General features: G+C 54.3%; 1 protein-coding gene across 7 annotated transcripts in view; it reads right to left on the bottom strand.

Annotated features, from left to right (window-relative positions):
* Window positions 1–13,826, bottom strand: part of AK8 (adenylate kinase 8) — a 147,421-nt gene that overhangs the window by 114,633 nt on the left and 18,962 nt on the right. For all 7 annotated transcript variants that reach the window (XM_006164314.1, XM_006164315.1, XM_027766637.1 and 4 more), the window contains one exon: window positions 6,674–6,742. In XM_006164314.1, the coding sequence (XP_006164376.1) occupies window positions 6,674–6,742 (69 nt within the window). The remainder of the gene's footprint in view (window positions 1–6,673; window positions 6,743–13,826) is intronic.

Below are 13,826 nucleotides of genomic sequence, written 5' to 3'. Positions count from 1 at the left end.
GCACGCCCCCTCCCCACACAGGCTGCGCAGAACCCACTGACCGGCTGCTGTATGGCTGGGACTCCGGCTCATGCTGGCTAGAGGGTGGGGGCTGCCTGCGGCTCCCAGAGACCACCCAGCTGGGCTTCACCAACACCTTGCTTACTTCATCATGCCAGCAAGGCTGGCCCCTCCCCCAGTCTGCTGAGACGCATCGTATATAGTGTGCCCTAACCACAGGAATGACGCCCCTCACTTTCCATATCCCATGACCGTGCCCTCACTCAGGAGGTGGAAAATCACCCTAGAGTCTGTCTACTACCAAGTGCCAAGGTCCTGAGTGGACGGGGGCAGGTAGAGCAGCAGGACTGAAGGGCCTGAGGCACTGAGGGTGTGGACGAGGGGTGGAGAGGGGACGCTGAGCTGCAGGCCAGTCAGGCCACCTGTGGGTGCTGTAGGGAGACGCGTTAGCTGTCAAATAAAGGAAGGGTTCTTAGTAACCCAAATAAAGCGGAATAGGCACAGCGACGGCAGTCCAGGAAAATTCAGGAGCCCTGCGGCATGGAGCTTTCCTCCCAGCCCCGTGGACTGTGACTAAGGGAGCAGGATCCCACGTGGCCAACTGCGTGGTCCAATGACCAGCCCGGGGGCCTGGAAAACATCCGGGTGAATGTGTGTGCCAAAGTCCTGTTAGGATGGACACATGGAGGAAAGGGGATTGTGGCATGACCATGTCCTATTGGGGGTGCTTTCTCCTTCTCCCTCTCTTCTATCTCTCTGTCTCTCTCTGGCAAGTGGATGTGCCCTCTGGTAAAGTAAAAACAAAAAAGTTCATTGTCCCTAAGGAATGGCTAATGGGTCTCCCAACATGTTAAGCCACCCCCTTTGATAGTTCCAGTAGAATGTGCTAATTTTTCTTTCTCTAATGCATTTGATGGTCACTTCAAAAAAATTCTTCAAAGAGATTGCATTAGACCAAAAATAAATAAAGAAAGAGAGAAAAAGAAAAGAAAAGAAAAAAGCCAGCATTAACTACAGAATCCTGATGGGTTATGATTGCATTATTTTTCCCTGAACACTATTCCCTGCATTCTTTCTGCACTCTAAATTACCAATTCTGGTCCCTGTGTAGCTAAATAATAATAATTACCATATAAATGAATATGCATATGTGTCATTTTTCTCCATAAAAGCAAGAAAGCCTGTTTATTTTGGATGAAGGTTTGTTTTGTTTTTGAACAACCAAAGCACATAATTAGAAGCCTAACCTCTTACTCTTGAAATCCTGTCTCCACCGGGAAGAGATGAAAAAGGTACTGAATGCCCCTTGAAGGTTAGAAGGAATTTTAAAACAAATTGAAGGAGCGATTTCTTTCCTCTGCAGGTAACAACGGCTAGGGCACGACTGGGATCACAGAACTGCAGGGCCAGAGGGGCTCGGCGCTCAAGGCCAGTCTCAGTGTTTTGCAGACGGGGAAACAGGCCTGAAGAAATGGAGCTCTCGCCACCTCCATGAGCTGAGGCCTCTGTAAGAAGACCAGAGCGACCCACAACACGGCGCCTCGTTCGCATCCCAGTTCCGGAACTCACTGCGGAACCTCACAAGGAGGCACAATCTCTGCACAGGGCCACTGGGAGGGCTCAGTGGACGCAGCCCTTAGCCCTGGTGCTGCGTGCTACTCCCAGAGGTAGCCATGGACGGTAAAGCAACAGTAATGACGGCCTCTGCACAGAGCGAGGGGCACCTACAGGGTGACGTGGCGGGTAAAATGCCAGGCCAGGCGGCTGGCCAACTGCCACCACCATAGAAATCGCCACAATGAAAACTATTAATAGCATATTTTCTTATCTGTTTGGGGCTGGCAGGTGGGGTGGTGGATATGCCAACCGCAGTTCGAGTCCTGGACCTGAAGGCTCACCTTCTCATGTTCCCTCTTTCTGTCTCTCTCTCTCTCTCTGGTCAAATTAAAAAACAATAATAATTATGAATAAAGTTAAATAAAATAATTCTTAAAAAAGAATATTTTATCACGTTTATTATAATACAATGTAATCACATGTGACATAACTAAAAAGAATAACTGAGTATCCCAACTCTAAACCTCCGTGAGTGACAACTTGATGAAAGTTCCACATCTGACCTCAGGGGACAGGTCACAGCCAATGCTGCCATTCAGATACACGGACTAGGCTGCCTTCAGGCGGTAGGTGTACAGTGCACATGCGACAATGAGTTCTTTACACTTGGGTCCCATCCCCAAATATTCCAAAATCTGAAAATCTTCTGGTCCCAAGTGTTTCGCACAAGGAATGCTCAACTCGTATCATTGATCTCATGGCTCATTATTACTTTCTTAGGGTCTTGCTCTAACACAATACTCCTGCCCAGCCTCCTGAGTACTTGGTACTATTAATAACACTAATAATAAATGTCATCATCGTTTTGATGCTGGTGGTAGCTACTGGCAATGACTTGGGACCCCTGATTTAGCTCTGTGTCTACACTGCAGGTGCACTACGTGAAGAGGTTTCACACTGAGCTTTTAAATAAACTCAAGTTAAATGTATGTTCGCAAGACTACTCTAGATCACCAAGGGCAAGTCTGGGATACCCAGTTGAACTCACACAGAGAACCACCATATTTTCCTCCAAAATGATACTCAGCGACATACAGAAATTAAATCATAGAAACGAACCAGCCCAGGCCAGCTGGGTCCTTATCTAAGCCATGTGCCACCATTACGTTTTAGAATAGAAAGTGGGTAGCATGTTGTATTCAAGAGGATGGCGTCCAACTGGAGGGATGCAGAGTGCCCACTCAGCAGCCCAGCCCCGAGACCCACGTCCCTAGGTGTTAGGCTGAATGCTTACCCCGGCAACACTCGATGTTGAGACGCAATGACTTGGAAAAGTAGTTTAACTGAACAGCACTGCTTCGTCTGTTCCGAGGTTGGAAAGGACGGCATTTGGCAATGACGGTCATGGAAGGTATCGCGTGACGCAGGGACATGTGGGGGCTAGGTGTGGCATGGACACAGTGGAGTGGACAGGCTCTGCACAGCCCGTGAGCTCTCTGCCAGGGCTGCGCAGCGTGGCCCCTCGCCCATGAGCTAAAGCTGGTGGTGTGCTCTGCACGCTGGGTCCACATTGGCCAGACCTGCTGCTCCTGAGCACACCTCACACCCTGCGGTTGTAAAGTGGGACTACAGTGTCAACATGCCTCATAGGGTCGTGTGAGGGTGGATGACATGCCAGGCACAGTAGTGCCCGGGGCTCAGCACAGATGCGTTCAGTTCAGGCCTCCATTGAGGGGAAGGTCCAAGCAGAGACACAGGGCTTGCTCATCCTCCTGCCTGCCTGGGCCCCAGAGCCTCTGCCTCCCTGTGGTCCGCTGGGCTTCAGCTCCTGGCATCTGCTGCACCAAGGCAGCCAGTCCAAGCAAGCACCCCGACCACAATGGAGGGTCAAGGACGCGGCCAGAGTGGGAGGTCTGGGGTAAGGAGTATCTTTTTTTCTTTTTTAAGTAATTATTTTATTTATTATTATTATTTCTTAAACTTGCTACAAGGCACATGCACTCATGAGGGAGAGAGAGAGAATGAGAAAGTAAGCCTCCAGGTCCCAGATGTACACAAACACAGATGTACACACACAGAGATGTGCATACATACATGAAGATGCACACACAGAGATGAACACACACACAGATGCATACACACAGATGTGCACACACAGAGATGAACACACACACAGATGCATACACACAGATGTGCACACACAGAGATGAACACACACACAGATGCATACACAGAGATGTGCACACACAGATGTACACATATGCACAAATACACATGCACAGAGATGCACACAGATGCAGATGTACACATACACACAGATGCCCACACATACAGATGCACACACACACTGATGCACACATACACATAGACGTGCACACACAGATGTACACATACACAAACAGATGCACACATACACAGATTTACAGATACAGAGATGTACACACAGAGATGCACACACTCAGATCCACACACACAGATGTGCACACACAGATATACACATACACACAGATGCACACACACAGAGATGCGCACACGCTGATGTACACACACAGATGCACACACACACAGGTGAACACGCACACACTGATGCACACACACAGATGTACGCACCCACTCGTCGCTCTTGCTGAAAGCAGCCCCAGTACATGCACGGGGGCAGCTATTCATAGGACCTGGAAAGGCGCATAGCAGTAAGCGGACTGGGAAGAAGACCGGAACTGTACATACCACACCACACCCCCTGTCTCTCCAGGCCCGCTCTTAAGACCGCCTGAAACCTGAGAGTGGCGTCGGGCAGGAACAGAGAGAGGACCCGGAGGAGGATGGGAAGGGACTTACGATACATAGAGTGAGTGCGGGAACCCTCTGTGGGCTTTTTTCTTTTCTGTTTGCTCACACCCCAGCCCCAGGCACCCCGCTGCCGCTGTGGTAGCACAGCAGTGACACACGGGGTCTGGGGGAACCCGGAACTCTGAGGGAGGGGACCTCTTACCCCAGGTGCAGGAGAATGGAGCAGAGCCTGTTCGTTTTTCCTCTATTCTCTTGCCACGAGGCCCGGTTCCTGGGTGTATCACAGGAAGCATAAGGCAGAATGGGGTAAATAAAACCCCAGCTTTCTGGCCAGAAGACCAAAAAGATGAGCAGCAGGGAACTAGAAGTTTCCAGGGAGATGCGGGAGAGGGAAGCTCAGGAAAGTAGCCGAATAAAGCTGACCATGGACTCACAGCTCACTGTGCACACGGGCCTGGCCTCGACAGCGCTCCCAAGGTGCTGAGAAAGAGACGCAGCCCAGCTGTGCCCAGGTCGCCCTGAGTGGCACGCACACAGCACAGGGCTGCGTGGACAGGGCGGCACTGAAACCATACCCAGAGGGGCCTGGCTGGAACGCGCAGCCTGAACCTGACAGCATCAGTCGCCAGGAAGTCAAAATGCCAACTCTCATCGCAGGACTGCAGTGAGGCCCAGAGGCTCCTAACAATACGACAAGTATCTGGGGACACCAAGACAGCTCCACTCCGCTGGTGACTCGGGTTGGACAGAGACGCTAAAGCAGCTTTATATACGAAATGCCCACTAGTAAATTAGCTGAAAGACAAAGTCTCAGAAAAAATCAGAAGACAGAAAAAGAACCAAATGAAACTTTTAGACCTGAGAAAGAAAATAACCAAAATGAAAATTCATTGGACAGGCTCCGTCGTGGAATGAAGATACACAAGGACAGATGCGACCTGGTTGTCCCCTCGTCTTGAAATGGTACAGTATCGAGTGTAAGTGGGCTGAAGAGGTAAGCCTGGGTTGGGTCGTTGGAAAAGTCATGATGGACGTTGGTGGAGAAAAATGCATCATGACTTTCCGACAACCCAATATATTGGCATTACCAGAGCACCGACTAAAAAGTAATACAGCATGATAAACAGACTGAAGAGGTAAGCACATAGACTGTAATTACTAGAGCATCTCCTTAAGAAATAACCACACAAAGATACATACTAAAAACACACAAGGACTAAATTACCATAAAGTGTAAAGATGTTCAAATTACTGATAAACTGAACTTCATTAAAATTAAACCCTTGGGAACCAGCAGTTAGCGTAATGGCTATGTCGCTGGACTCCCACGTAGTCGACCGCGGTTCGTGTCCCAGACCCGGTGGCTTAAAACTCACGCTGGGTGCGTATGCGTGCGTGCCCAAGATCCCGAGAGGAGAATGGAGGAGAAGGGATTGCGGCGTGACCATCCCCCCTGGGGGGTGATTTCTCGCTTTCTGTCTCTATGTCTCTCTCTGTCTGTCTGGCGAGCGCACATGCCCTAGAGTGAAAATCTCTCAAAAAAAAAAAAAATTAAACCCTTGCTCTGTGAAAGACACTGTTAAGAGAATGATTAGACACACTGCACACTGGGAGAAACTATTTGCAAATCCCACAGCTGACCCTCAGTTTCCTCGTCATCAAAGGGGGAAATAAGAGTGTCACCCGACAGGGTTCCTGCCAGGCCCTGCCGTGGCTCCTGGCAGTACCTGGCAGCTAGTCTTCATGCTCGCTGTCTTCCTCTGGTCCCTCCAGGGCCTCCCCTCCCCATTCTCCAGCCTCTTCCATGCCCCGGGGGGCTGACTCCTGCCCCTTGGCTTCACTGGGTCTGGCCAGTACACAGATTGGCAGGGGCAATCATCCCGAGCCCCCGCACCATTCGGCGGGGGGTTATGCTTCCATTTCCCGTGGCAGCCTGTCCCATGGCTATAGACCACTGTGCCCAGGGCCTCCGGGGAGAGGTGTCTCAGTTTCCTGCCCCTACCCATCCATGGTGTTTCACCAACACTCGCTTGCTGCCCTAACTCGCCCACACTTCTGCAACCGTCCCCCCACTAAGATCCTTCTGGGACCTCTGTCCAACAGGAGCCCTGACGGGACACCGGATCCCACACTGTTCTGCCTCTTCCGACAAAGACAGAGCCCACACCTACGGACTGACCTTGGCCAGCTCCTGCTTGTCTGCTTTACCTTCTCTGTGTGACTCCAGTCATCTCTGTTCCCAGAGATGAGTGCGCCCCTTCCCCTCCCCTTTTCCTGGTGATGGAGCCCCCACCCAGCCAGAGCTGGGGCCACACAGTGGTCTCACCCGCCTGCTGCAGTCCTTCTCATGCAGACGGTCCTGAATCAGTTTGACGAGCAGCGAGTTGGGAACTGTCTGCAGGAAAGAGGACACAAAGCATGAGGGCCTGAACTTGCATCTCGAAGCTCAGCAAGGCATACCTCTGCTAGGCACATGGGCAGAGCTGGGGCCTGGGTAGACTCGGCTGTGCAGGCAGTCTTCCAAGTCCCTGGCTAGCCACTATCTGGTACTAGCCCTCCGCCAGCCTCCACGGCCCCACTCCCCACCCCCCTTAGGTTTTCTTCTCTCCCTGGCATGTGCTCATTGTATCCTGTGCCTGTGCTGGAATGTCCTGCCCCACCTCCACCTGAGTAACTCCAGGTTCCCTCTGAGTCCAGCCCAAGCACCACCGCCTACAGGAAGCCCTCCCTGACCCTCCCATGTAGAGGAAGTGCTGCTTCCTGTGACCCATGATCTGTTCTTGCACTAACCCGCGGCATCCTCTGTATCCCCAGTAAGTTGCAAAGTTCCTTAAGGAAAGGGATCATTTCTTACATGCGGCTACGTGGTGTGCTGGGGAGGCAGCTGGCTCACACAAGCTCTCAAGAGCTTCTCAACTCCACATTCAGTGAGCCCACAAGGAAACTTGAAGTTGGCCATAGAGGGAGTGTTTACACCACAGAAATGGGCACTACAAGTAAGCGTCCCCTCCCCTCCCCAAGCTGGTTGTTAAATATGGGCCAGTAGACAGACCACTGCCCCAGCACTGGAACAGTGTGACGGGCATGGCAAGTTCCGCTGATGGATGATGAATGAAACTTCGTGTCCTTTCATTCATTCCACGAGCAATAGTAATGGCGCCTAGCCTTTGACGGGTATGTGCCATGCACCAGGCTCTGTGCCAAGCAGAACCTTATTTGATGTAACAACTCTGCATTAACCGTACCATTTCTATCCCTTTTGTCACAGAGGAGAAAGCTGAGTCTCACAGAAAGTAAGCCACTTCCCCAGGGTTATACAGCCAGGGAGGAGCAGGGGCAGGACCTGGACCCAGCGGGTCTAGCCACAGTGCTGCCTCTGCCAGGCTCGGGGAATGGAGCATGCACAGGGGGGTGCGCACAGAGGGAGCTGTGGACAGCCACCCTCCGCTCTCTCCTCTGAACCTCCTCTCCAACCAAAATTCACATCTGAGTTTCTACAACTTCCTAACAAAGCCCCGAAGGCCTAGGAGCCGCCCCCAGAAATTAGCTCCCGAGAGCCCACTTGCCCTCCCTTCGATGGCTCAGAGCCAGTGCCTGTCCCCAGCCCCCAGCCCCCCACACGGGAGAGCTCCAGGCCGGCCCAAACTGCTCATGCCAGGCTACATGAGGGCCAAACCAGCCTCCGGGGAAAACAGGGAGGGCTTCTTCCTGGCTGGCTGCAGCGTCCAGGCCCTGGCCCACAGGTATAGGCTGCATTGGTGCCCGGCTGATTACCCAATGCTCCTTCCACCAAGCCAGGGACACCGGAGTGGGGCTGTGCAGGCCCAGGGCACAAGCACCTTTCCTAATGTCCCCCAAGTTCATAGGGCTAGAAGCAGCCCTGCCATTGCTCCACTGCAGCGATGCCGGAGAGAGGTCTGCATCTTTGATTCCAGAGCCAACACTTAACGAGGGTTCGGAGGAACTAGATTCTGCCTCCGCATGCTGAGCACTGTCACCTACGGGGACAGAGAGCTGGGACATCACAGAACCACTCGAGCAGGATCGTGAGCCCTCTGGGTCCTGCCAACGTAGACTCAGTGCAGTAAGAACTCTGTACCCGGCAGGATTTGTCCACGCTTTCCTTTGTGTTCTGGTGGCAGGGTGGGGAAGTATGGGGTCTGCCATTTTGCCTACCCCTGAATAGCTTATCTAGCTGTGCCCCATGAGCAGCCTCCCCCCCCCCCAATTCAGAGGGAGGGGGAGGGCGGGACAAGCCCTGCAGAGGTGAAGTTCAGCACATTTAGGTTTCCCTGGATTGTCATCCCAGAGGCCTCCTGCCCTGCCTTTCCCCTGAGCTACTGAGGCTGGGCTGGGCGATGAGTGGAGGTGAGACAAGGCACTCCGGGTGACCAGCTCGCTGGGCTCACAGGTGGAGATGGCTCTGGAGGGAGAGGAGGCTGAGCCATCAGGCACTCCAGGTTAACGCCAGCTTTAGAATGGAGGGACACTGACCCCGGGAGGCCCCTGGGGGACCACTGCATCAGCTGTCAGCTCAGACACTCATGGTCTAGGCCCTGCTGCCCACTGAGTGACCCTGGACAAGTGGCTACCACGCTCCAGGCCTCGTCTGCAAACAAGACAGAGAGCGTAGTTTGAAGTTGCTGTGAGGAGTCCATGAGGTAATACATGTGAAATACGCCTAGGCTGGCTTCTATGAAGAGGACAGCAAAAGTCAAAAGCAAGAGCAAAAGGGGAGAGAGAGATGGATGGATGGATGGATGGATGAATAGATGGATGGATGATGGATGAAAGAATGATGGATGATGGATGATGGATGGATGGATAAGGATGGATGATGGATGATGGATGATGGATGGATGATGGATGGATGAAGGATGGATGATGGATGGATGGATGAATGGATGGATAGATGGATGAACGGATAGATAGATGGATGGATGATGGATGGATGAAGGGTGGATGATGGATGGATGGATGGCACACAGAAGAAAGAGGACGGATGGATGGTGCACAGAAGAAAGATCAGAGAGGCAAGGAGACCCACCAGCATCCAGTCCCTGGCTCTAGCACCTCCTGAGACACCCATGTGCTCACTGCATCGCCCCTGCCCTGTCCGCATTTTTTGTTCATGGTCTTGAACTCAGAGGTGTGAGAAACAGACCCCTGGGAGGGCTCGTAAATTACAGTAGCTGAGACTCACCCCCGGGCTCCCGATTCGGCAGGTGTGGAGTGGAGCTGAGAATACAGGTTTCTGACAAGTCCCAAAGTGTGCAGATGCTGCTGGCCTGGGGGCCACACCTGGAGAACCACTGGCTTCAGCCACCTGAACAGCTGGCCATTGAGAAATTGCCGGTATTTCTGCCAGGCCCAATTTCCTCCCAGGTACCCAGGGAAGCTTCCCAAGCTTAGCGAGAGAGGGAGGAAGGTGGGCTGGGCAGGAAGCAGCCCCCCCCCCACCCCCCTCCTCAGCCCACACACCCTCCCACCCTTTCCTCTCCCCTCATGTCCCTTCCTGACTCCAGGCAGGGACTGTGTCCATCCTGAGTCTGTTTTCCCAAGGTTCGTTTCCCTCCCTGACAGCACCCATTCAGAAGGCAGCATTCAAACAGGTACGGGGGCTGGGGGCCGGGGTGCCAGCCAGGCAGGAACACGGGTTGAAAGGCAGCAGGTCTGGGTAGGGCATGGCACCCCCCGCAGCCCGCACGGCAGGGGACAGGCGGGCAGCTTTGAGGGGGCCCCTCCCGAGTGTGCCCCCGCCGCTCCCGCCACGGTGCTGTCTCAATGCCAGCTTTGATGTGTCACGTCAGCAGCAGGGGCTTTCAGGGGCGCCTCTCCGCTCGAAGCCCTGCCAAACCGTCTTGGCACAAACGCTCCCTCCTTCCAGAGCTCTGCGCTGCTCTCCTCCCCACCCCCAACCTGGCGAGTCAGGGACAAGCTGACAGGACTGGTCACAATCTTGTCCCCTCTCCTCGCTGCAGCTCCCGGTGCTGCTTCCTAGCCTCCTGAGGACCAGCAGCAAAACCCCCGAAAAGCTTGGCAGTGCCTCCCCTTCCCTCGAAGAATGCAAGGATTGACTGTGGAGGTCCCACACAGTCCCTGTCCCCTGAAGTGTCACTTAACTTCTCTGACCCTGAGTTTCCTCATACTGGGATGACATGAGCCTGTGTCCTGTCACCAGGCTTTTTCCTAAGGGACCCTAACGTCCCTGTATGACCACGGTGGGCCATGCTTGCTCAGAAGTCCTGGTAGATAGTTTCAATGCCCCATCTGAACCCCAGGAAGAGAGTGGAGAGGGGAACAGCTGGATGCTCGGGTCTGACCCATCCCTGGCCTCTTGTGCCTAAAAGGGCCCTGGGAGGGAAGGGAAGCTCAGTTCTTGGGCCTGTGCTCCCTATGAACTGCCCAGCGAATCCCTTACAGATGACTCCCAGCTCAGAGGTCATGCTGCTTCTTGGGAGTGGTCATGGCAGGTTGGGAGCCAGCAGGAGCTGTCTCCTGGAGGCTGGGAGAGGAGGCAAGACAGGCAGTTCAGAGACATGGGGCAGAGGAGGGAAGGAACAGGATAAGAGGCTTAGAAGGAAGAGAGCAGACCCCACAATGTGGCACCCAGACAGACACATGGAGGGAATGGAGAAAATCCAGAGGACCTTAAAGGAGAGGCTGCCAAGAAGACGGGCCCTCGGGTGCTCTGGGCTGCAGTTAACCAAGTTGACAAAGGGCATCCATGTCAGACATGCACGGCCTGCTGAGTTTGAGCCTGCTGTGGCCCGGAAGCCGCCATCACTCGCCGCTGGCAGCTGCTGGGGCGGCAAAAGGGTGGGAAGGAGAGCTTTGCAGTGGCAAAGGGAAGGCTCCAGGCAGCCCTGCCTGGGGGCTGTTGGCCTGGGGTGCAGGGGTGGGCTGAGCAGAAGCTGGGTGTCCTATGGGGCTGGTTAGGGGAGTACAGCTGGCTTTCTCTGGCTGGTCCTGCTTTGGAAGAGGGGACACAAGTTAAGGAAGCTGGTGGTCATTAACCAAGTCCTGGCCGAGTGGGTTGGTTGGTAGAGACGGCAGTAGAGAGAGCAGTCTGACTGACAGTATGCTGGTGTCGACTGGCCATTGTTGCAATGGGTAGGTCTCCCAGGCCGGCCGCTGCAGACTGCAAGTCGAGTTCCGTTCTCACCCGTGTCTGACCATGGCCCATTTATATACTCAGTCCCTCGGTAGGTACCAACTAACACCTCCATGGAGGAGAGGAAATGGTATCGAGGTGTGTTTATTTTCCTTTTCTGTATTCACGATAGAGCCCGTGTGTGCACGTGAGAAAGGGAGAGTCCTACAGGGTCTGGTCACACATAGGCCCCTTCTCAGATGCCCGTCCTCTGTCCTCCAGCCGCTGGACCTGGGGCACTCACGCACATGCCTTCCACGTTTCAGGCTGACCGGGCTGGGGATTTGGGGATTCAAACCGGGTTTGCATGTGGGATCTGGCTTCTCTTGAGCAACATGTGACCTCTGCACCTTGGGGCAGGCCCCGATTTGCTTTACGGTAAATGGGCCAGAGGCAGCAGGCTGTAGGTGAGGGTGAAACAGGACACCAGGTGCCACGAGTGATGCCAGGGGAGTCCAGGTGCTGGGTCCATGGGCACTTTCTCATGAATCTCCCTGCTCCCAAGTGCTGTTATGATAGTTCATGATACATGGCTAAAAATCAAACGAGCAGGCTCTCTTCAACTCCAGGTTACCTTGTACCGCAGCACTCTGGAGGCACCCCTGGCCCTGTGGCTTCCTGACACTTCCTGAGTCCAGGCTCCTCTTGCTTTGGAGCATCATGGTACCTCTCAGGCAAGCTCTGCTAGCGACTGTGGTGATGGCCCCAGGGAGCCCCTGAACCCTGCGGCCTGTCCCCCTTCCCTGCATGACCAGTGTGGAGGCCTTGCGAAGCGCTCAGAGTCAGACTAAACAAGCATGCACCAGTCCGCTGAGCCGCTCAGCTGGTTGAACCCAGGCTGCCTGGCTCCCCACCTGGATTTGTGCTGCGTTGGGTAGTCCTGCCAGTATCATGGCGGGAAGGTCCCAGGGCCCAGAGAAGGACCGTCGCCTGCTCTACCACGGCACTTGGCGTAATTATTAGCAAGTATTTCAGAAGCCATTTGGAAATGGCTAAAATGAAGATATCTTGGTTGACACCAGCAATGCAAGAGAATTCTGCGTAGGAGGGCAGACCCAAGATCAGCAGGAGAAAATTAGGTATTTGAAGGTTTTGTGGCCACTTGCAAAATAAGCCATAAAGATTCTAAACCAACAGGCAATTTAAAGACAGCGCTTAATGAGAGGCCTCGGCTGGCACCCAGACAAGGCCGCATGGCCGAGCCGCCCTGACGGGCCAGCCATTCGGCGCCTCAGAGCCTTGCACTCCTTGATTAGGCCCAACGTCCCTGCCTTTCATCCTCCCTGCACCGTCCTTCTGAACCGAGGAACCCCAACAAGACACCCTTGAAAGCACTTCCATGTGGTCTGAAATATGTTGATAATTAGCGTAATGAAACCCAGGAGGAATTTCCTTAAACTCCCTCCTCACTGTTGAATTTCATGAACCTGATAAAAGCATCTTTATCCTAGAAATAAGCCTGCCTCTGTGGCCCTGAAAAGCTCATCTTCCGCAGAACATGAGAGAACCATTCTTCCCTAAAACTATATTTCCACCCCCCAAACCTGGTGTCACTCTGACTCCTGCACACTGCAGGGGCAGATTGAGACACAGGTTCACCCCGGGCAGCTGCCCTTACCTGTCTGTCATGGGCAAGCTGAGGGCTGGGAGTCTGCCAGAGTCACACCCCTCATTTGTGAGAACTGCCCTCCCTACCAGGGCTCCCTCACCAGCTGTGAGCCTGTTCTAGGCCTGCGAGCCCCCTCTGCACAGCCCCCAGACCTGGGTCTGCGAGTCCCCTCTGCACAGCCCCACAGACTGGGGCTCTGAGCCCCCTCTGTACAGCCCCCGGACCTTGGCCTGCCGAGCCCCCCCCAGACCTGGGCCTGCCGAGCCCCCTCTGCACAGCCCCCGGACCTTGGCCTGCCGAGCCCCCTCTGCACAGCCCCCAGACCTGGGCCTGCCGAGCCCTCTCTGCACAGCCCCGGACCTGGGCCTGTTGAGCCCCCTCTGCACAGCCCCTGGGCTGCCCATGCCTAGACACCTGGTGGCCAGTAGGCAGACCCCCTCTCCTGAGAATTTGGCCTTGAACCTGCCTGAGGGTGGTTTGAACTGAGGACACAGGAGCCGAGAGCAGAGTGGCCAGGAGCGTGGCCAAGCGCAGAAGAGGAAAGTGCAGGGCGAGTGGGGGTGAGAGATGCTGTGCCCCAAAGAGCCAGAGAGGCCGAGGTGCTGTCTGAGTCCCAGCTGCTGAGCCGAGGAGCTGGCACTGCCTCTCCCAGGTCCCAAGAGGCTCCTGTGACCCTCTCTGATCCCCTTTCTGCCCTGGGCAGCCTGGTGGATTCCT

The sequence above is a fragment of the Tupaia chinensis genome, unplaced genomic scaffold (genome assembly GCF_000334495.1).
Source record: "Tupaia chinensis unplaced genomic scaffold, TupChi_1.0 Scaffold143602_1, whole genome shotgun sequence".
Taxonomy (NCBI): Eukaryota; Metazoa; Chordata; class Mammalia; order Scandentia; family Tupaiidae; genus Tupaia; species Tupaia belangeri.
The sequence above is the reverse complement of the archived record's forward strand: the minus strand, read 5'-3'. Positions and strand labels throughout refer to the sequence as shown.